The sequence below is a fragment of the Canis lupus genome, chromosome 13 (genome assembly GCF_011100685.1).
Source record: "Canis lupus familiaris isolate Mischka breed German Shepherd chromosome 13, alternate assembly UU_Cfam_GSD_1.0, whole genome shotgun sequence".
Classification (NCBI taxonomy): domain Eukaryota; kingdom Metazoa; phylum Chordata; class Mammalia; order Carnivora; family Canidae; genus Canis; species Canis lupus.
In genome coordinates this window covers 39,476,555-39,499,216 of record NC_049234.1, presented here as the reverse complement: position 1 = coordinate 39,499,216, position 22,662 = coordinate 39,476,555, and the positions used below count along the sequence as shown (strand labels likewise).

Below are 22,662 nucleotides of genomic sequence, written 5' to 3'. Positions count from 1 at the left end.
CGGGGCGCTACTGCCTGCACCTGCCCCACGCAGTTCTGGAAAGTGTCTATGCCGGCGGGTCTGCCCCGGAGCCAATGCCTCAGTGAGCAGCATCCCCACCAGCAGCCCGGCACCCCCACCACACTCGGTGGCAGGAGCCTCTGGACGGGATGGTGGCTGCGCCCACAGGCGTCCAGGGCTCGGCCTGCAGACGGGCACTGGGTGCTACACCGTGCGCTGGCAAGTTGAATTTAAATTAAATAATATAAAAAAAAAAATTCCCCCTCCCCCCAGAAAAGAAGGGAGGGGGAGAAGGGAGGGCAGGATGGAGAGAATAGCCTCAGCCTCCTCCCACATGGCCAGCTCAGCCCCGGGAGGATAGGGTGTCATGTGGCCTAGGCAAGCATGAGCGTGAGTGCGAGGATGAGGGTGGGCGTGAGCATGAGGGCGAGGGTGAGTGTGAAAGTGAGGGTGAGCGTGAGGGTGAGCATGAGCGTGAACACAAGGGTGAGCATGAGAGTGAGCGTGAGTGTGAGGATGAGCATGAGAGTGAGGGTGAGTGTGAAAGTGAGGGTGAGCATGAGTGTGAGGGTGGGTGTGAGCATGAGGGTGAGCGTGAGTGTGAGCGTGAACACAAGGGTGAGCATGAGGGTGAGCATGAGGGTGAGCATGAGTGTGAGAGTGAGGGTAGGGTGAGTGTGAAAGTGAGGGATGAGCATGAATGTGAGGGTGGGTGTGAGCATGAGGGTGACCATGAGGGTGAGCTTGAGGGTGAGCGTGAGCACAAAGGTGAGCATGAATGTGAGGGTGGGTGTGAGCATGAGGGTGAGGGTGAGCCTGAGAGTGAGCATGAGGGTGAGCATGAGGGTGAGCGTGAGTGTGAGCATGAGTGTGAGCGCGAGGGCGAGTGTGAGCGTGAGCGGCCATGCCCTCCACCCCGTGGTGGGCCGAAGCTGCTGCCTCGCAGGTGGCAAGTGGCCAGGCTGTGCCCACAGCGGGCAAGCGGCTGCCCCGGGGGAGCCCGCAGCGGCGCCGAGAGCGCTCGTCTGACCCGGATCCGGTCTTGTACTCGATTCCTCTGGAAACGCAGGTGCTGACCTGGGGCCATGTGTCCCTGAGGACGGGCCAAACGGCCAGAGCCTGGGGCTTTCTGAGCTGCGCTTGACCTCGTGGCCCCTCGGCGACGCGGGCAGCTTTGTCCTCATTCCACCGAAGAGAACAGTGAGACCAGAGAGGCCACGAGACCCGCGAGGTCACACGGGAAGCAGCAAACCTGGGATCCCCACACCGGGCCCCAGCTCCGGCTGCCGCGCCCGGGCGGGGTCATGTGTCACGAGCGGCGCGGCCCCTTCCCCACAGGCGCCGATCCTCCCTCTGTGCGCAATGCCCCCTGCTAACGGCTGCTGGGGCCCTGGCCCCGAGCCACGGATACGGCAAAACAGAGGCCGTCTAGGGGTGCGGAGAGTGGGGCGTGAGGCTTGGGCGTGGGGCTTGAATCCCGGCTCCACACCTGGTCGTGGGGCGCCCAGGGCAAGCTGCTCCCCCGACCTCAGCTTCCCCACCTGTTGAGTGGGTCAGTGATACCAGCAAGAGCCGGACGCTGAAAGGCACGGCTGGTTGGAAAAGTGAAAAACGGGCCACCCGTGCGTGGTCACCCTTGGCCAACCTGGTCCCTTGCACCCTCAGGGTGAAGCGAGAAGCTGGTTCTTCAGCCAGAAATAAAGACGTGGCCTCAGCTGCGGGAGGGAGTTCCCGGATTTTCCATCAGGTCGTCCGCGGTTAAGCTGCTGGGGACAGCGAAAGCTGAAAGCCCAACACAAAGCCAGACGGCCTGCGCTGTCCTTCCGGGGCCCATGTCGAGGCGTCCGTGTTTCCAGCCAGGACCCCAGGAGCATTTCTATTTCTACGGGGAGCACTTCAGCGGCAGAGACCAGACGCCAAGCCGCCCGCCGTACCCGCTGCTCCAGCAAACGGGCGCGACGCCTGCGTGGGGGCCGAGGCCTCTGCGGTGTTTCCGGACGCTCTCACTCGTCTGTCCTCCTCAGTCAGTGGAAACGAGAGCTGCGAAGGCTGCCTGGGTGGCTGGAGGCATCTGAGGAAGCCCAGATGCCTCCGTGTTCCCACTCAGCGTTGTCCGCTTCCTCTGTGACTTATAAAGGGGCCGAGCCGCACTCTGGAGCGGTTGAGGCTCTGCTTCTCCAGCTCGATGACCCACCTGCACCTACGATGCGCCGGCTGGGGGGCTGTTCACCCCTCGGATGCTTCCCGGCATCCTCCAGGAGCCTGATGCGCGGCTCTCCGCGGAGTCCATATATACCTGTCCCCACTGGCTTGCGCTCCGGCAGGAAGACAGAGAGACGCGCACGCGAACACAAGGTGGGGCGGCGAGCGACACGCACAGACCAGGCAGGTGAAGGGGAGCGAGGTTGAGGCTGGCCGCCCCGTCCGTGTCCCCGGAACGCCAGTGCGTCAGCCAGGGGCGGTGGCCACAGAGCCTGGCTCGGGAATAGGACCCTCGCCGGGCCCCTACAGCCCTGGGGCTCGAGCAGCCGGGCCTCCCAGGAAGACTCCCCACTGTCTGGGGAGGGGCCAGAGGCCGGTGGTCCTGGGGGCACTGCTGGCCCCGATCCCTGATGTGGGACGTGTCAGGACAGGCAGGAGGAGGTGAGGGACAAGGGCAAGAACCCGACTGCTCACGCCCGGCCCTGCCTGCGCGATTCGGAGGCCACCGTAGGTCCCAAGGTCTTGCTTCAACCCCAACACTGTCACGGTGACGCCCCTCCGCCCCCTCATGTCCCCTCCGCTAGGAGACCCCCAGCGACAGATCCTGGGCTCACTGAAAGGCCGCGGTCACCACGCTTTCGGAGACGTGTCGTTGCTACAGGGCAGCGGCGACCGGTCGGCGCCCGACACTTGCGCTCGGGGCTCTGCTCCCGTTACCTTGCCGATAGGTATTTTCGGGAACATTTCTCCCACTTGAAAAACGAATATAAAAAAATCTCTAATATCCTTCATGAAAGAAGATGTTCGTGGTTCCAGGTGTGTGTCGGCCCGTGTCTGTGCAGAAGCTGTGGTCGCTGTCGCCTCGGTATCCACTCCCCGTTCCTTCTCCATTGAAAACACCCGGTTCTTGACTGAAACACAGTCTACCTTTCCCGGGTCCCCCCTGGCAGAGAGGTACGGACGTGTGAGCACGCTCACGTCTACAGGAGCGAGCGGGGGAGACGCGCACGACTTAGCAGACATGCCGTCGGGCGGCAGGCGTGGGTCCTCCTCCCCCTCAGCCCCCTTCCCTCCCGACTTGGGCGCAGATGTGGGGGCTACGCCGGGACAGCCGGGTTGGAGCAGAAGGCGGGAGCCCGGGGACCGAGGATGTTGGAGCAAAGGACCCGAGGGCCCTGGGTCCCTGATGATCACCTGCCCACTGCTCACGTTCAGACCTCTTTTCTGTGAGTTCGAAATAAGATTCTATCATATTTATTTTTAAATATTTTATTTATTTATTCATAAGAGACCAGATTGAGAGAGATAGAGACAGGCAGAGGGAGAAGCAGGCTCCTTGCAGGGACTCGATCCCGGGACCCCAGGGTCACGCCCTGGGCCGAAGGCAGCGCTCAACGGCTGAGCCACCTGGGCTCCCGATTCTATCATATTTAAACCACATTTAGGCTTTTCTGCATTTCCCACAAAACCCGATTTTAAGCAATAAAATGAAATAGGATCTACTCCAGGTAAGCTAGCTTCTGCAGGTGTTGGTATCTATCTGTGAAGCTCGGGTCAACTACGCTCTGCTGTGTTCAGAGGTTCGGGGCCTCCGTGGGGGCCATGCTAGCAAAGCCGTGCTGTGTCCAGTGACACCGAGGCCTCCCTCGTGGCCTGTGATGCCGTCCTATGTTCACTAAGAAAGGGGAACGGCCGTTGGCCACGAAAGGTCGTCTCGAGGCAGCTGGTGTAACAAGGGTCGACAGAAGGGAGTTGAAGAAACCATAGCTGCGCAGAGTGTAGACAAGCTGGGTTCGTGGAGACACAAGAACAAATCAGATTCCAAGCAAAGAAAGGGACTGTGAGGCAGGGGCTTTTACACAGTCGTACTCAGATGACCCACAGGCGGCTCAGTCGGTTGAGCCTCCGACTCTTGCTTTCGGCTCAGGTCATGATCGAGCCCGACGTCAGGCTTCCTGCTCAGTGCAGAGTCTGCTTTTCCCTTCACTTGCACTCTCTCTCTCAAATAAATAAATAAAATCTTTAGGAAAAAGAGAGATGGCCCATGTGTCATTATTCAAATCTGAATTGAATATTTAAAAAAACATGCATTCGAGTTTCACAAAGGAGATGGGACCTTACCTGTGTCCTTTCTCTAACACAGACTTGCAGGAAACGGTAAAGGACGCACAAGAGTAAAACGTAAGAAACAAGGCGTCATTGGGTGTGTTCAGTTATTTTATTTTATTTTATTTTTTTATTTTATTTTGTTCAGTTTATTTTTAAAGGCATTTAGCTGAAAGGTCTTTGTCTATATGTGTAACGACCAATATGGAAGCTTTGTCCGTTTATAAAATACATGAGCCAGACCGGCTCGGGCCAAATGGGAAGAATTGTCAGGACTATTATCTTCAATTTAAGGAAAGGAGGATAAATCGTTAGAAAGCTGGAGCACGTTCTTGTGTTTCAGTATGAAAAGAAAGTTTGGAAAGCGTGGACGGTCCCTCAAGGGGGGTCTCATTAGTGCCTCTTGTGTGCGCGCTAGACGGGTGCAGGAGGGCACGGCCTTACCTCCGTGCAACCGCAGGGACCTCATCCAAACCCGCTGATGCGACCGCGACCGTGCGCCCCCTCCACTCCCGGGCTGGGTGGCGGGGTCCCCAGGCGGAACCACAGCCTCGGGCCTCCGACCACGGCTTCCCTGACATCTCCTACCTTAGCTCAGCCTCCCCATAGTCAAATAAACATTTATTTTATCAAAAAAGAAAAAAAAAGGTTTCCCATATTTCCTGGTCACCCAAGTACAAGGGCCGTAAAACACACACGTTGCGGGGAGCTGCCCCTTGTTTGGCGGCGCTTGGCCAGGGTGGGCCAGGCAGGAACGTGGCGGAAGTGACCTCGCCCACACCAAGGCCCTGACGGGGAAGCAAAGTGACCTTTAGGACAAAGGCAGAGCAAGCCTTCGTCTCTGGACAATACCGTATTGTTCAGTTCAGGCCACTCCCCCGCACGGGAGCAGGGGCTGCGCTCTCTAGCACACAGGCCACGTGCCGTCAGGCTGGATGTGCTCTTCGGGGGTGCAAGCTGGGGACAACTGAGACCTGCCGTTCCCTGAAGGCTCTGCAGGCTCAGGCAGGCATGGGGTGCATGGGGCGCATGGGGCACATGGGGCGCAGGCCTCGCTGGGGGGAGCCCGCGTCTTCCCGGGGGCAGGGCAAGCTCACCGCGCTGAACCACAGGGACCTTAACCTGTGTGCCGCTTGCCATCGTGTGCCAGCCTCTTGGGATAAAGAAGAAAAGTCCAGTTACCTTTCTCATCTGAGCCAGCAAGCCTTCGAACTCCTTCAGGTTCAGTGTCGTTCCGCTGTAGGACGCAGAGCTATTTGCTGCTTTTCCCAGCCAGTAAATGGTAACTAATACCTGCGAAACAAAACCGGGCACAAGAGTGGGGGAGTTTTCCCTCAAGAATCACTTTCAAACCAAGGAACCAATGATGCTCCGCCAATGGGAAAGCAGGAAGGAGGGAATGTGCAACGCTGATTTACAGCGCCACCGCCCATGAGGGATCCATTAAATGGAAAATCATGTTAATAGGAACCCAATGCTCTATCAGTCAACACAAACATGATTCGGTAGTTAAAATAGTTAAAACAGAGCTCCAGCCTTAGGAAACGGTTGGTTGGGGGAGAATGGTCTCTGAGGCAGCCAGAAGGAAAAGTAAATGTCCCCAAATCATTTTTATGTCATAAAGGTCTCAAAATCAGAAAGTGAAAGTCGTCAAGTGGTTGGAGACTCTGGGGTTTTTACCCCGGTGAGCATGACACAGGTCAATTCGTTTCGAGGGACAGGTGCTTTTACAGCCTGGCGAGTCCTACCTGTGGGCACAAGGCCCTGCTAAGGCCCGTGGCCAACTCTCAGCAAAGATAGGGGTTAATCGGTGTTTCCCAGCACAAGAGCAACACCACACATCTAACTAATCACAAGAACGCAATGTGATGAAGCGTATGCTCTTCGGGTGCCTGGTGTGGGGGTAGAGTTAGAGTCCCATTAATCCGAGATGGGACATTTTTAGCCTGGACAAAAATCACTGCCAATTGAATGACCTTGGATACTCATACATGCCCGTGCATACTCGGCAGCCTGAAGCTACGGCCCTAAGCTCATCCTTTCTGTCTTTCCATAGAAACTGTCCACAAAAGCAAAGGTTCTTGACCTTGGTTTTTCCATAAAGCCCAGAAGGCCGAAGATGAGCTTGCCCTGCCCCCGGGAATTATTTGAATCTGAAGCTCACGGAAAAGCTATTAATTTATTTTCACATTTGGTCTTACTGCTTCTATCAGGCGGGGAAGTACTTCCTCCACCTCCCTCCCCTTGCTAGGCCAGGCAAGATCTGTGAACACGGCTCCAGATGGCAACAGGCCCAAAATACGGTTAATGCGTATCAACGCTACGATGGGATTTGGTTTTCTACCTCTGTGGGAAATCTGCACTTCAGGACCCCTTCGAAACTTCCAGAAAGTCTTTTTTTTTTTTTTTTTTTTTTTTTTTTTTTAACACTGATTGCTTACAAATAAATTCCCAGAGAGCAGACAGTTCCAAGTCAGGATGTTAACTAGGACCGTAAAATAAGTAACGTGGGCTAAGGGTACGAGGCTATTTTGGAAGGTGTAATAGGAGAAAGATAGGACTGTGTTGTGTTTTAGATTACGGGTTTTCTGATTTGTTTAAAAAATGCATGATGAAAAATGGCATCTATCCCTAGTTTTATAGAGGACAAAAAAGGAAGATGGGAATGAAAATGCCGAGCGAACGTAATAGCATCCTGGAAATTAAAAAAAGGAGGGCTTGGTTGCAGCCGGTTTTGGATTTTATATACAGAAGGTCATATTTTACATTTCTCAATTGAAACTTAAACGAGCGCTCACATACTTGCTCTTTGAAGACGAGATCCAGCTCCAAAAAGTTGATTTGGGGGAATACCAATAAAAATGCAAAAGATTAATAAGAAACATAGAAAAAGGGCAGGCCCATGACAGGCACGATTTATATCATGTGGATCTTTTCCCTAAAAATATGTCCCAACTGCCTCATTTCATCATCTCCCATCTGTGCCTACTGGCAGAAAGGAATGGATAGTGGGGCTGAGACAGGTCATCCTGTGCTTAAGAAATGGAATTACAAACGGTGCAAGCTTTCGTTCATTGACTTCTAGGGCGAGCCCTTAGTGATTACACAGACTCCCCCCCATCGATAATTTGTGTTTCCGTCACAGCGATTGGCTACTGTGTCAGGGACACTTAAACTTGTTTGCTAAGGACGCCGTCTAGCAGGCGTATGAGAGTCACCCAACCTAGAAGCACATTTTACACCCGAGCCATCATCAAAGTTAGAAGGAAAAACGTTTTGAAAGTGAACTGAAAACACTTACATTTTTCAGTTTCCTACTGTAATCGAGGCTCCTGATTAAGAAAAAGAAAAAGAAAAATCTGGTCAGAACGGCAGTTGCTTCCCTTAAACACCTCTAAGATGTACCTGAAGCCAGCAAATAGGATGAAATCAGTAGAATACGTTATTTTTTCTAACGCCCGTGCTTAGCGGTTTCAGGTACTGGAGGAAAGTCATTTAGGAAACCAAGTGCGGAAGGACGGGATGATATCCGAGTTGCAAAGTGCACCATGAAAAGACGAATGCGTTGTAACAGCTGGAAAATGAAGGATTCCATCTAAAACTGGGATGCTTGATGCTTGTGTCCTCGAAGCTCGACTGTTAAAGTGAAATCTATGCCTTGACCACGGGCCACTGTCGAACCGAAACCCTGCTAGGCTTCCCAAACCTTCGTACGACTGGTAGTTTTAACAAAGGTCTACAACCTCCCTTTGTTAAACAGACCTGAAAATACATGCAGAAGAGGCAAAGCCACCCAGGTGGTTGTTCTTGTCCGCTAAAGATGTAAATTAGCAAAAAAAAAAAAAAAAAAGATGTAAATCAGCGTTGGGAATTAGCCATGGGCAGGAAGATACGTGTGCTACGTTCAAACGCACTCATGTGCATCCTTAGAAGTAAATATATGAATGTTCACTCTTAAGCCATAAACCAAAAACAAACAAAAAAAAGCTAGTTGATGGTACTTTTGTAGTATTCATACAGCGAAATATAAAAGTTTCTACAAAGCTAATTTGAAGTTTCCTTAACATGTCAATGAATAAATGCTAGGAAAACCAAAACAAGCATGTCCTTTTCCCTTAGTAACCTCAGCTGGGGTGGGGAGCAGGGGGCAGGGATTATAATTCTATAAATTATAAACCACTCAGGAATTGTGTTGCGTATTGAGACACCGGTTACTTCGTTGCTGCATATTCCACCCAAAGGATGTACGAATGAACAGGTGTATGATTTTAAGTCAATTGGGATTTCGAGGAAGAGAAAACAACTAGTAAGTATATACTAAGCAGATGAACCCAGCAGCAGGGACTTGGACTGAAGGACACCTTGGTCTAATTTGGATTTGATTAACAGAAAGCTTTCAAGTTTCTCACTTTTAATTAAAAAAAAAAAATATATATATATATATATTATCCGCTTAGAGGTTTCCCAAGATTTTTGACTTACAAAAAATCCCAGATGGAAACACAAAAAAAAAAACCTATGCAAGATTTGAAATTTTAATGAACACTAAGAACAGGGAACATAAAATGTTTTCTGCATTGACAATAAAACTTCATTGACTAAAGACTGAAACCTGGTTCTAAAAAAAACTCATAAAAAATAAAAATAAAAATAAATAAAAAATAAAAAACCTCATGTTTGGCACACAGCAGGAGCTCACAAAATATTTGTTGGATGGCTTCTACCTATCAACCGATTATGCGAAAATGCTTCCAGATTTTTCAAGAGGTGCATTCAGGAGCAAACCGAAGCCTTTCCTCATTTTCATGCAGTTGCTTCAGTTCCCTGGACTAGCAGGCGCTGCAGGCCCTGCAGGAGGCCCGCGTCCGTCAAGGTGCCAGCTCACACGGTCACACACGCACTAGCCATTTGCAGCCTCCACCCCGCCCCCCCGCCTTTCTTTTTCTTTCTTCCGTCTACTAAAGTAACTTCTCAAAAAAAAACAAAAAACAAAACAAAACAAAAAAACAACCATGAGGTAAGAAAAACTACCTACAACACAAGCCAAACTGAAGAGCATTCTTTCAAAACCAGCGTCAGGGACGCCCCAGTCTGTTCCGCGGGCCGAACCCTGAGGCCCTGCTGCGCGCTCGTGGGCTGTGACGCCAGCTCCCGTTCTGTGTCTGGCCGACCTCTGCTCAGGCCTTGGAGGACAAAGTGGGGGAACGCCGGTCCTGCTTCAACCTGCGTGGCTAGAAAATCCACGCGGGACAGCTGCCCCGGGCTGCGCCAGGTGAAACGCGCCTCATTTCTGAAATAGTGGGGAGCAGAGCTCGTCCCACGCTCCACCTGCCACCCCAATTGGAAGTGACTCTCCGCAGCGAAGGAGCTCACGGTGTGACTCTGACGTGGAATTCTGCGCGTCCTTCCAGATGCTCGGATGGCGAAATTCAAGTTCTTCCCCCTGGTGCTCCGGCTTCACGTCGCGCCACCATGGTTCTGCGGGCTCCTCGTGCCACCTCTCGGGATGGGCCCCTGCCCTGAAGCCCCAGGCCCCTCGCGCTGCCTCCTGCTCGTCTGCTCCGCGGCCTCCTGCGGGCTGTGCCCAACGGCGCCCACCGCTCGCTCCCTCCTCCAGTCCTACTCGGCTGTCACTGGCGGGCCACACCGTAAGGCCGTGCGACGCGCCACGGCAAGTGTCTCTCATGTCATCTCCCTCCTTCTCAGCACTTGTCACTCCTGCCGCGATCGCTCTGATTTTACCCATTTATTTCTAATTTCCTGACACTGCGTGTAAATCACACGGACCCAGGAAGTGTTGGCTTTTTCTTGTTCATTCCAGTTGCCTGATGACTGCAAAGTATCGGACACATAGCAGCTGCTCGGCCGTTAGCCACTGAGTGAATGAAAGATGCTACAGTCGGAGGAGATGGTGACGGGAAAGCACCGCTTAGAGAAAATAATAATGTGCAAGTAAAGGAAGAACAGAAAAGGGAAGAGAATGAGAGGAAGACATTGCAAAAGGGGAGAGAGATGGAAAGATGAGATAAAGAAAGGAAGGGGAGCACAGGGAGGAAGAAGAGGTGGAGACCAGAAGCAGCTGGAAAGATGAACAACGATGGGAATGGGGGAGGGGAAGAAGGTGCAGATGGCACAGCAACTGGGACGTGACCGCGTGTGTGCCACTGGGCTAAGTGACTCTTCCTCCTTAAGTTGTCCTCTTGCCTTTTTCTTTCGGCGTTGATTGGGCCATTGTTGCAGATCTGAGCAAGCCCTAGCTAGTGTCGTTCCGTGAGGACCTCCTGTCCAGCCCGGTCTCACAGCGGAGACACAGAGCCTTGCTGAAGGCAAGACCCTTCCAGACCCGGGAGTAGCAGATCAGGGCCAGCCCTCGACTTCCTCACGCCCAGTCTTTTGTGGAGAAACAACAATGGCGATATAAACTCTGAATTTCTGAAACCAAAACCGTCTCAGAATTCTCCTGGTTCAGGGACATATGGGTTTGGGGCAGCTCCAAAAAGCAAACAGTGCAGCTGCCAACACCGTCCAAACAAACCTTCCTGCACTATCCAAGCGACGTGTGTGGCGCCAACCGTTATGATGTCATGGAGTTGTTTCTGGTCGCTTGCCACTCAGGTGAAACTATAAATGTCAGAGGAGTCAGAAAGCATTTCCTAAAGTGAACAATTTATAGAGGCCAGATTTAGGTGCAGTAGTGCACGGAACACGTGATGTCTAAAATGAGGCAGGGGCGCCTGGGTGGCTCAGCCAGTTATGTATCTGACTTCGGCTCGGGCCATGATCTCAGGGTCTTGGGACAAGCCCTGTGTCAGGCTCCCTGCTTAGCGGGGAGGCTGCTTCTCCTTCTCCCTCTGCCCTTCCTCCTGCTTGTGCCCTCTCTTCTTCTCTCTCACATACAGAGATATCTTTAAATGAGGAAAACGGTGGTTTTCCATATCCAAATACCATAATGTGTATTCTATTTTTGCCCTCAAGTAAAATTTTTCCATGAGAAATATTAAAGAGAGGCGTGTGGACAATGGAGAAGTGTGATTTTATATGATCAATCACGGCTGGCTCTCCCTTATTTCCCATCATGAATCATAAAATCCAATATAAACTAACTTGATTTCATTCAGTAGCTCCCATTTTTCTTCCTGATAATTATTATTGGCAAAGAGTATGAAATTACCAGCTCTGAATTTTGGCTTCTCTCCCTTTTTCTGCACATCCGTGATAAAAATGACCCAAAAGTAATCAAAAGAAGCGTAGCCAGCCCACAGAACCTCAAATATCTGGCAATATCATGCCAAATATTGTCTGACTGCAATGGCAAGTGTTCTGTGTGAACTCCGTAGGGATGGGAAGAACTTCTAAACTACAGGAAGGTCATCGCTGCCGCCCCATGAGCTGCTTTCTTCTCATCACCCTGCTCACCAGCTATTTTTTTTTCCCACCAGCTATTTCTTTCCCGAGAAACACACTGCCTTTTCCCTTACTGTGCCATTCTTTCCCAAAAATTCTTTGGCCACAAACCTGGCTCAGTGAGTAGACACAGTCAACTACAGTCAAACGGCCAATAATCCATCTTCAAAGAACCTGATCACTGACACATGAGAAAACAGTTACCCATGTAAATGAGGAAGCGATTTCTCCATAATCTCTTGCCCTCTTTGCATAATAATCAGAGTCCGGATCTGTTTACCAAGTTTGTATCCTCCCGAGAGCCTATTCAAATGCCCAACTGGAGCCAATGAAGGCTTTCAGTCTAACACAGGGGGTTCTGAACATATTTCACTCTTGCCTCTCCCTCCAGTAAGTCTCACTTAACGTTTTTCTCCTCTTTGGCATTCTAACTTTCTCTGCGTGATTTTTGCATTTCAAAGAAATCACATTTGACCAGAATGAAAGCTACGTAGTCGCAAGGCCAATGTGTCTTGTTTTGAAAGCTTAATTTTTACCTTCCCATTTTTATTTCATGAGACACGTCCAGTATGCGGCCTCTTAGACCTTACTTACAACATCACCACAAAGCTGCGAATCAAACCATAAGTTAAGTTTTCCTTACACGTAAATCTTGTGTTACTTACTTGACGGTCACTCTGTTGGATGTATCCTGTAGGTCACTAGGGTCAAAAAGTTGAGATTCCCTCAGGCCAAGCTCTTTACAACCTCTCAAGAATAAGATGATATTGTCCTGAAAGGAAAAAAAGAAATCCCGGTCTATACTACCTTGTATTACCTTTATGGACAAGCCCCTCCTCTTTAATAGTCCAGATTACCAGAGGAACGCCAGTTGTTAAGACTGCAAGAGTCGGATCTAAATTATGGCTCGTTGGATAATAAAATCTTACTTTATTAGAGTATGCCAGATGCATTTTTTCCCCTTTACCTTAACACATTTATATAAAACAGCAAGTAAAATATCATTGAAAAGCAGAACCAACCATCTTCCTAGAAGCCAAGTAACCCTTAGAACTTCAAGGTTTTGCCCATGTCTTATTGCTAGAGTTTGTTCAAACTGGATAGAGTCTTTTAAAAGTTAGTTTTACCACCCAAATGTCAGCAACAGGCTTTTCTGTTAAATTGATCTTCTAACATGCATTCTTTATCAGCAGGTTTTGACTGATAATACCGCTTTGTGGACCATAAATTGCGCTAAGTGGGGAAAAAATATAGACTTAACTGTGAAGGGAAGGAAGAGGAGCAAGGAAAGCTTTTGAAAATGACGCACAAGGCCTTTTTTGAAGGGAAACTTTCCTCTAGCAGGTACATATCAGGCACAGTAGACAATCAAAGGTTTGGCCCTTCATCGCCAGGAATCAAGAATATGCAGAAGACTCTGGAAAAGACTGCAACCAGGGGCCACCCGTTTGCAATCCCAGGGTATCAGCAGCCGGCTCCTCGGTTACAGGTTCCTCATTGTCCTCTTCCTAGAAGACTTCTGACGGGCTACCAGGTCCCACCAGTTAGAGAGAACTACAGGAGAGGAATAGTAGGCTTGGTTCCAGGGGCCAGAGCGCCGTGAATCCATCCGAATGCCCTAAGAAAGTCGCTACAAAAATCTGAAACGATGGGGGCGGTGGTCACCGAATCATATACTCACGCAGACGCAGTTCAAGAAAGCAGGCACGCGGTGGAGGATTTCCCAGTTACCCAGTCTGTAGGCAAGAGGCCAAGGTGACTCCCGGGAGCGCTGCTCCCTGGGCACACCCTGCACAGTCGCCTCCCCGGGAGGGCAAGGCCCGTGAGTGTGCTGGACGTCCCCCTGTGGTTCTCTTCCTAACCAGCTGGCTCTGCATTAATCCCAAGGAAGATTATCTGACTGGGCCTCACGTAACCCCTGGAGGATCTAAAGGAAAGTGAGCAGAGTTCTTGGTGGCCCAGGGTTCAATGGCTGCAAGGAGCTGAACCCCGTCAATGACCACAGAAGCTGGGGCGAGGCCTGGAAGCTCAGGTGGGACTCAGCTCCTGCACACACCTTGGCTTCAGCCCCGTGGGACCCCGAGCTGAGGTCACCCCACGTCCACACTTCTAATCTATGGAAACTAAGAAAAGAAGTGGGTGCTGACCTAAGACTCTAAGTGTATAGTAATTTTTAATGCAGCGACCAAAAGTTAATCTACCTGGGCACAAAACCAAAAGAGCAACAGCAACGAATGACTGGCTGTGCACGGCCCTTCTAGGCCCAGTACTCCCCCCAGGAGCTTCCTATGTGCTAACTCACGTAGCCCCTGCGCTGCCCTAGTAGGTATTCCCGGCTTACCTTACTAGGGACCCCGTAGGTGCCAACAGCAGGTATTACCATCATCCCCATTTACGGATGAGCAGCCTGCAGCACAGAACCACCAAGCACCTGGCCCGAGGCCGCGCAGCAAGGGGTGGACGTGCAAACACATGGCATACAAGACAAGCTCAGGCATCAAATCTGAGGTGGCGCCAAAGTAAGATGATGCTCCGGAGGTCACAGGGGGTTGTGGCGGCCCTGGAAGGTAGGCTGTAATCTGAGAAACGGTACCCAGATTGGCTGCAAAGGGAGATGGCCGGGAGACAGGTGCGGGGAACATGCGGGGTGTGAAGGACTTCAGGGGAGTAAGACAGGAGGTGGGGAAACCAAGGAGGAGATACCACAATCTCACCACCCCCCGGCATGGAGGGCGACCCCTCCCAGAAAATCTTTCCCTTGTTTGGCCTGTGTCCTTGCATTTGCATGAGACTGTGTCCTTCATGAGTGACAACGAGCCAGTCACAGTCTGAAGTTAGCCACCCCCCATCCATCCCTCCTTCCGTCACTTGGCATGTTTTAAAATTATCCAATTTCGGGGCACCCGGATGGCTCAGGGGTTTAGCGCCGCCTTCAGCCCAGTGTCGTGACCCCAGGGTCCCGGGATCGAGTCCTGCATTGGGCTCCCTGCAGGGAGCCTGCTTCTCCCTCTGCCTGGGTCTCTGCCTCTCTGTGTGTGTCTCTCGTGAATAGATAAATAAAATATTTTTAAAAATTCATCCAATTTCTCTTCGAGGTTTCTCCATCCCCCACACCCCCCACCTCCAGACTTCAACTAGATGTTCATGTGAGTCTTTTCTACGGCATGCAACCATCTTCTTGCTTGGTCTCTGAGCCCTGAGGGCTTCTCCCCGGGGGGAAAAGAAAGGATGGGTCCTGGGGCTCTGTAGGAGTCCTTCGGGATCGCAGTATTGGGGCTCTGTAGGAGCCCTTCGGGATCGCAGTACAAGGACCAACGGTGAGCAGCACAGAGGCCCCTAAGAAGCACATGACTGTGGCAACTCCGTTTCTTAAGAAAGGCAAGGAGGCACGCCTCCCGTAGGCATCCCCAGCCATGGCCCTGAGTACCACGCCACCTTCATCACACAGACGGCAAACCCAACAGTGCTGTGCTGCCAGCCGGGCTGAACGATTGGGGCCGGGAGACTTAATGACTCCGGGTCTCCCTCCAGCTCCTCGCTGCAGCCTGATGATGCTGGAGGGGAGCCAGGCCCGGGCAGGAGAAAAGCCAGAAGAAAGGGCTCCATGGCCAAGAGCTAACAGGGGCACCAGAGTGGGTAAAAAGGACTAGGCCTTTAATTACGTAAAACGCATCCTACAAATTCCCATCTGCCTTGCTCTTCACGCTGAGCTTTTTCCACACATACGATTCCAAGCAAAACTCACGTCTCCATGCCTTCGTTGCTGACGCCGAGCGGTACAGCAGTGTCTCGGGCCCACAGGAGGGAAGCAGAAGTCACTGATGGGTGGCCCTGAGCATTACATCAGCTCTTACTATCGCAGCATTACACACCCATTAAAACTTGGTGAGGCTTCAGAAAAAGGTTTTAAGGGACTCTTCCAAAAATTCAGTGTCATTAAAAAACAAGAACTGGACATGAAGGAGACGTGATGACCAAGTGGAACTTACGACCTTGCTGGGATCCTAGATCCAAAAAGGAAAAAAAGGGCTATAAACACCTAATTTAAATATGGACTGTGTGTTGGATGACGTTATTGAATGAATATTGATTTTCTTAAGGGGAGGATGATGAGGTTATTGCGGCTGCTGAGGAAAGTGTTTTTATTTATTTTTATTTTTATTTTTTTCTTTTTGAATTGATGCTTTTATTTTCTTTTGGTAAATACCCAGTAGTGGAATTATTGGGTCATATGCTATTTTTATTTTTAATCTCTTGGGGGAATCTCCAGAGTGCTTTTATTTTTAAGCAAATATAGAAACAGTTCAGGGACGATTTATCATAATGTCTGCGACGTAATTTCAAAGGGTCAGAAAAAAAAAACATGGGTGTGCGCCTATCGGAGAGAAAGAGAATGTTTGCCTGTCGCAGAGAAAGGGATAAAGCAAATATGGCAAAATATTAACAACCAGTGAGTCTAAGAATTAGGGATTGGGAAGGTTTCTCTGGAAAAGCCTGGGCCTTCGTGGGCCTCTAACCATCTCTGCCAAAATTACTTGATTCTGTCCTCCGAGCCAGACGATTCAGAAATGAACGCGAGCCTGCGTATTCTGACATTTTTTTCACAAAACCAGGCCCGGGGCTGGATTAGGACACAGGCTGTGCAGCCCTCGGCCCTACTCCATGGAGGGATACGCAGGTATTCACCTCGGCCTTCTTTCAACTTCTCTGACCTTCAGAAGTTTTCCTAAAAAAGTTTGAAGGAAACGTCTTGAAATTTGTAGACGCATGAGGCGCCGGAGCGGCTCAGTCCCTTCAGCTTCTGACCCTTGGTTTTGGCTCAGGTCGTGACCTCGGTGTCCTGGGATCGAGCCCCGCGTGGGGCTCCGTGCTCAGCCAACCTCTCCCCCCACCTCTGCTTCTCTCTAAAATAAATAAATAAATAAATAAATAAATAAATAAATAAATAAATAAATAAATACAGTCTTTTAAAGAATCTTTGGGGGATCCCCGGGTGGCTCTGTGGTTTAGTGCCGCCTTCGGCCCAGGGCGTGACCCTGGGGACCCGGGATCAAATCCCACATCAGGCTCCCTGCGTGCAGCCTGCTTCTCCGTCTGCTTCTGTCTCTCCCTGTGTCTCTCATGAATAAATAAATGAATCTTTAAAAGCAAAAATTAAAAAAAATAAAAATAAAAGAATCTTTGTAGAAGCGCATCCAACTACAAGACTTGGCTGGCAGGACCAGTCCCGTAAAACTCAAGGAGGAAGTAGCGGTTGAGTCAGAGGCGACTCCTGCAAGGCCACCAAAGAAGACGCTCAGGTGGCGCTGATGGAAGGGCCACCGTTTGTGGCGAGCTGGGAAGTGCTGCGACGTGAGTCTCAATTCAACACAGATGCTCGACATCCAGTCCCTCAAAAAGTCCACTCTGCTCGGCCAACGTGCATCCACGTGTCCATTGCTCTTGGGCTGGTGGTCTCTCATTTCATCAATTTCTGGGCCTGCGCCGTGCGTGAAAACACTCCCTGCAACCCTGGGGTGGAGGCCTGAGCTTTCCACCCTCCCCAGGGCCTCTTCTCTGAAAAAGCTCCTTGTACTTTGCTCACCCTCTTGTCTTGTTTCAACGGCAGGACGAGGGAAAGCCCGGGGTGGTCTCTACCTGTGGAGCATGGCACGATCCCCGGGATACAGGAGGCACGTGCTAAAGATCTAATGTGAATGAAGTACCGGGTTCTGGGGACTCATGAGAACGAAAAGTAGCTTCTCTTCTGGGTTCGCATCCACGACACGTTAAACAGCTGGATTTGTTCAAGAAATCCCCAAACCGAGGTTGGCCCTCTAATCCAACAGTGGAAATGAAGGGCGTCTGGGTGACTCGGGGTCACGAGATCAGGCCCTGCAGTGGGCTCTGTGCTGGGGGTGAAGCCTGCCAACGGGTATCTCCAGGGACACGGCGAAACAGCCTCGGAGTCGGAGGGTCTCCGGTGAGAACTCCAGCCTCGTCCGTCTGTTGGCTCTGGGGCCTCGGCCTCACGGCCTCGCCTTTCTGAGCCTCAGGTTCCGAATCTGGAGGCCGGAGGATGCGGTTCCCCCTTACGGGACACCTGAATCACAGAAGAGCTGGGCACTCAGCACGCGGAAGTCGTCGTCACCTTCCTGTACACTCCGGACAAGAAAAGCCCGTGGAAGGTGGAAGGAGGGACCGTCGGTCCAACTGCGGAACACAGGCGGGGGGCGTGCGCAGCCCTTGCCAGTGACGGGGGACGTGGTGAAAATAAGAAAAAGAAAGAAGAATTTAAAAGGTAGTTGCTGTTGTTGCGTCGTCACCGCCGTGGACCATGGACGCCGACCGGGGGCCTCAGCTTCACCCCCGGGGGCACCCCAGGCCCCACACAGGGCCCCACACTTCATTCCTCAGCCTCTCACAAAAACCATCTTTGCACGGCGGCTCCCGGAGGCGGAGACGCCCACCAAGTCCAGAATGTGGGGGCGCCGGGGGCTCAGGGGTGAGCGTCTGCCTCTGGCCCAGGCCGTGACCCCGGGGTCCCAGGATCGAGTCCCACGTCGGGCTCCCTGCGTGGAGCCTGCTTCTCCCTCTGCCTGGGTCTCTGCCTCTCTCTCTCTCTCTTGGTCTCTCAGGAATAAATAAATAGCATCTTTATAAAGAAAACACAGAGGCTGCGTCCGTCCGGTGGCAGTGGGTGGCAGTGGGTGGCAGTGGGGTCAGCCACCGGGTGAGGGCAGGCCCGCTCCGGGAGGATCCCAGCAACTCGGGGGGCGGGGGGGAGCCGAGCTCACATGGAAGCAGGAAGAACTGAGGGGAGGCCGTGGTGAGGACCTGCTGCTTGGTGGCTGAGTGGACTCCAGGGAAGAGAAGGGGAGGCAGGGGGCTCACCAAGGGACAGACGAGGGGAGACCTGAGAGTCAGAAATGGTAAATGAAGTCTGGATCACTGTCCAGTGAAAGAGGCACAGCCCTTGGGGAGCTTGCATTCGGGTCTGGAGTCCCGAGGTGAAGCCCGACGGCCACGCGGGTCTGGGGACCACCAGGGCGCGCCCACCCAGCCACCCGGCCACCCAGGCACCCGGCCAGGAGTTGAGAGGGAGCGGGAGAGCCTGACGCAGGGCCACCCGGAATGCCGGTACCGGGGGGCCGTTCGAGGACAGGGGGCCCGTTAGGACTGCGGGGGAGCCCAGGCGAGCAGAGGGGAAGCTGGAACACCAGGGGGCCCGGGGGGAGCACTGCTCAGGGAGCCCCACGGGCCCCGTGCCAGACGTTGCAGCCTTACATCCAGATCCCGGCACTGCCCCCAATCGGCCAAGTACCAGGGCCAGGTTGCTTACCTGGTTCCTGCCTCAGTCTCCCTTTCTGAAAGCACAAATGCTCACGGTGGCCTCCAAAGCCCTCGAGCGGCTGCCCTGCCCATCCGGCCTCGTCCCTCCCGCCCTTCCTCTCCCTGCAGCCGGACACAGCCCCTCACTGGCCTGGGACCAGCCCAGCCAGGGCCTCCGCACGCGCATTTTCTTACCTACGTGTTACCTGAAACGGCGTCTGGCTCGTAGCAGGTACACACCCAACAAACACGCGTGGAAGGGGCGAACGGCTATAAAAATGGGGATGCCCCTAATATCACAGGGCCCCCATGGGGGTTCAGTAAGCAACGGCAGACACGATGCATGCTTCCCACCGACGGCACTTGCTTCCATCAGAGTGAAAACCGTGAAGTCATCAATGAATGGACTTTCTGACCCAAAGGACAATCCTGACTTTGGGGAGACCTTCGGCGCAACGCTAGGGTGAAAGTCAGACTGCAGGAACGTTCAGAGTCGGCGTAGAACCCAAACAATGGGGGAGATGCACGGAGGCACCTTTGGGAAGTTTAGCGGAGAAGAGATTATGGGATAAGGCGCGGGGGGTCCAGAGACATTGGCGCTTGTCCCCTCTAGGCAAGCCGCGGGTCTGGAGAAACGTGGGACCCAGCCTGGCCGCCCCAGGCCACCGTGTTGGGCTCGTGCTCGTCTCGTCTGAGGTTCGGGCCATCAGCCCTTCACCACACGGTATTCTGTCCCACTCACTACCTCTGTCACAATCATGGGGACCCTGGTGTCAGGCTCGCTCCTCAACACAGTCGCCGTTCTGGGCGACGTCACGTTCCCCATGGGCAGCTTATTTGACGGTTCTCGGAAGCCTTCGATTCCAACAGCGTTTACTCACATGCTGCATTTTAGGATCCTAGTCATCCTAGTCATTTTAGGATCCTAGGATCCTAGTCATCACCTATACCAGCCAGTTGGATTTGAGACTCCAACACCCTGCCCTGGTCTAGCCCCCCTTCCTCCAGGCTTCTGGCTCCTTCTCTCCCCTAACGCCCCCTCTTCCATCTCCAGATGCTGCCCTGCTCTCTCAGTCCATCTCTCTCACCCCCTTGGTGCCTGGTGTCCCTCGTGGCCCAGTCCAGACCAGCGAGACTATTCCGCTGCCCCACTTGCTGTATCTTCAACGTCCCCACTTTCTGTCTTTCTCTTAGGGAGCGAAGAGCAGGAAAGGAGATGGTGCAGGTGGAACCTGCGAGCCTTGGATGCGAGCCTGGCGGCCAACCGGCCCAACCACATGTGGCCTCTACTTGAAGGGGCATCGGGTACGCCCACCCCTCGTGTCTCTACGCTGAGGGACGACACTTCCGGCCCCTCACTCTCCTCCGCTTGGTTGCACAGACGGAGGAACGGGGCATGCTCAGCTCAGCCGGGTTGGACCTCCCTCCGTGGAAGTCAGCCTGTTTGTAAGACACGTGTCCTGTCTGCCTCTGCCACATGGTGGGAGGCCTCTCTCTGCGGGGGAGGCCCGTGGTTGTCCAGCTGTGCCAGGAGCGGGTGCATCAATTTGTTTAATTCAGGAGTGAGGATTAGCAAACTCTCCTGGCTGCCGCTCTAAACCCCCACTCTCCTATTTATTTCATGGGAAGTAAAGTTGATATTTTGGTCTCCATCTGCCTCCTGCGTTTATACCTCAGCAAGGAGGGGAAGGGAAGAATATTATTTGCTGATCACACTAAATCCCTAACAATCTTCTCCTGGTGCTACTGGAAATAATGGTGCCGTTACTGTGTCTGGAGCTGCGATAAATTTATAAGCGCCTACCTCCCTGGGCCCCTTGGATCCGCGTGGTAAGCCTTCTGGGTGTCACTGGTCAGCCGCGATCTCATTCCTTGCTGAGATTTTATTTTTTAAGATTTTATTAATTTATTCATGAGAGACACAGAAAGAGAGGCAGAGACACAGGCAGAGGGAGAAGCAGGCTCCACGCAGGGAGCCCGATGTGGAACTTGATCCCGGGACCCTGGGGTCACACCCTGGGTTGAAGGTGGCGCTAAACCACTGAGCCACCTGGGCTGCCCCTTGCTGAGGTTTTTACACGCCCCTTCTGCTTTCTAATATCTCTCTACCATGCCTCCATCTTCTCCATCCACAGATAGACATCATTAGCCCCCAAGAGTTCAATCCCTTCACCCCACTAATCCCAGGTTGTGTATATAAAAGCTTTTCAAAAAAGGAATAGAAAGTTGGATACTGTAAGGCATTTGCAAGCAGTCAGTTAACGTTTTTTCAGCAACGGGGGCAAAATGTAAGTCTGTGTTAGAGTGAACAGCCAACAGCCAGTGGTTGTGGCCATCCTAATTTTAGTTTATTTTTTAAAATGTGTTCAAAGGTATTTATTGGGCAGCCCAGGGGGCTCAGCGGGTTTAGCACCGCCTTTGGCCCAGGGAGTGACCCTGGAGTCCCAGGATTGAGTCCCACGTCGGGCTCCCTGCATGGAGCCTGCTTCTCCCTCTGCCTGGGTCTCTGCTTCTCTCTCTCTCTCCCTGTGTCTCAAATAAATAAATAAATAAATAAATAAATAAATAAATAAATAAATAAAAGATATTTATTGCATGAAATGGTATGCAATTCAATTGTATGAACTGAATTCTTATTGCATGAAAGATGGTGTAATGTGCTAGGTGCTTTGGGCAGGAAGGGGTCCTGGTGAGAGCCGGGACCCTAATCTCAAGTCAGAGAACCCTGGATGCAAATAGACATATACTGAATTCCAGAGCCCAGTACCTCCCAGCCACAGGGGACTGGGGAGGCAGCTGATCCTTGGAAACGACTGGAAACCAGGGCCTTGCATGTTTGAAGCTGGAGCTGCTTCATCTCTTGTCTGCTCATTCTGCAAGCTGGCTTATTTGCTTTCCTCGCAGACAGTTTTCATCCACGTGGATTCCTAGTTCCCGAGCTTCATGTATGAAGGCTGTCACCCCTCAAGAGAACTAATTTTCTTCTTCACTTGCAGTTCAAAAAAAAAAAAAATCCCAGGAGAAGGAAAAGATCCTTAGTGGCCTGCCTAGGGTGAGGTTCCCTCCTACAGCGCGCAATGGGATGGCGTAAAGGAGACCAGGGATTGTTTTAATCGATGGTCAGGGTCCAGGTAGGGGGGCACAAGAGTTTCCAAAAGAGGGAGGATGATTCCCTAGAAAGGGGACCCTGGCAGCCAAAGCTAGCCACACTGGCCATTTTCACAAGAGTGGCTCAGGTACGGATTTTTCTCTCAAAGTTCTCACAGAGTAGTCTACAGAGCTGCTACTACCATTTTTTTTAGTGTTTCTATATATGACTGATCACATTTAGTTTTCCTTTAGATGTTCTTTTCAAAGAGCCTACAGACTAAGTTGTAATGTTGCCTCATCTTCCCAAACTTCACAGGCTTAGTTGCCAAAGACCGTCAACCCCCGAGCGAAACAAGCACGACGACTGAACTAACTCTGTTGGAAGAGCTTTCGAGCACGATTCCTGGTTCACGGTGATGGGAGACTAGCTCCTCTTCCTTTGGGACATTTAGGAAAATAGAGCTCCCGATCCCAAAGGCTCCGGCACCTTGATTTTTTTATCTCTCTCTGGATTCCAGACTCATGACCGTCCACAGAGCAGCAGCTTCT

The 22,662-nt window shown here is 52.0% G+C and overlaps 1 protein-coding gene across 14 annotated transcripts in view; it reads right to left on the bottom strand.

The window, feature by feature from the left end:
* LIMCH1 (LIM and calponin homology domains 1) overlaps positions 1 to 22,662 on the bottom strand; it is a 298,252-nt gene that overhangs the window by 83,437 nt on the left and 192,153 nt on the right. For 13 of the 14 annotated variants that reach the window (XM_038555938.1, XM_038555940.1, XM_038555951.1 and 10 more), the window contains 3 exons: positions 12,378 to 12,484; positions 7,610 to 7,640; positions 5,491 to 5,601 (listed from right to left, as the gene is read on the bottom strand). In XM_038555938.1, the coding sequence (XP_038411866.1) occupies positions 5,491 to 5,601; positions 7,610 to 7,640; positions 12,378 to 12,484 (249 nt within the window). Of the gene's footprint in view, positions 1 to 5,490; positions 5,602 to 7,609; positions 7,641 to 12,377; positions 12,485 to 12,973; positions 13,007 to 22,662 lie in introns of those variants that run through there. The other variant, XM_038555950.1, reaches the window with a different exon arrangement.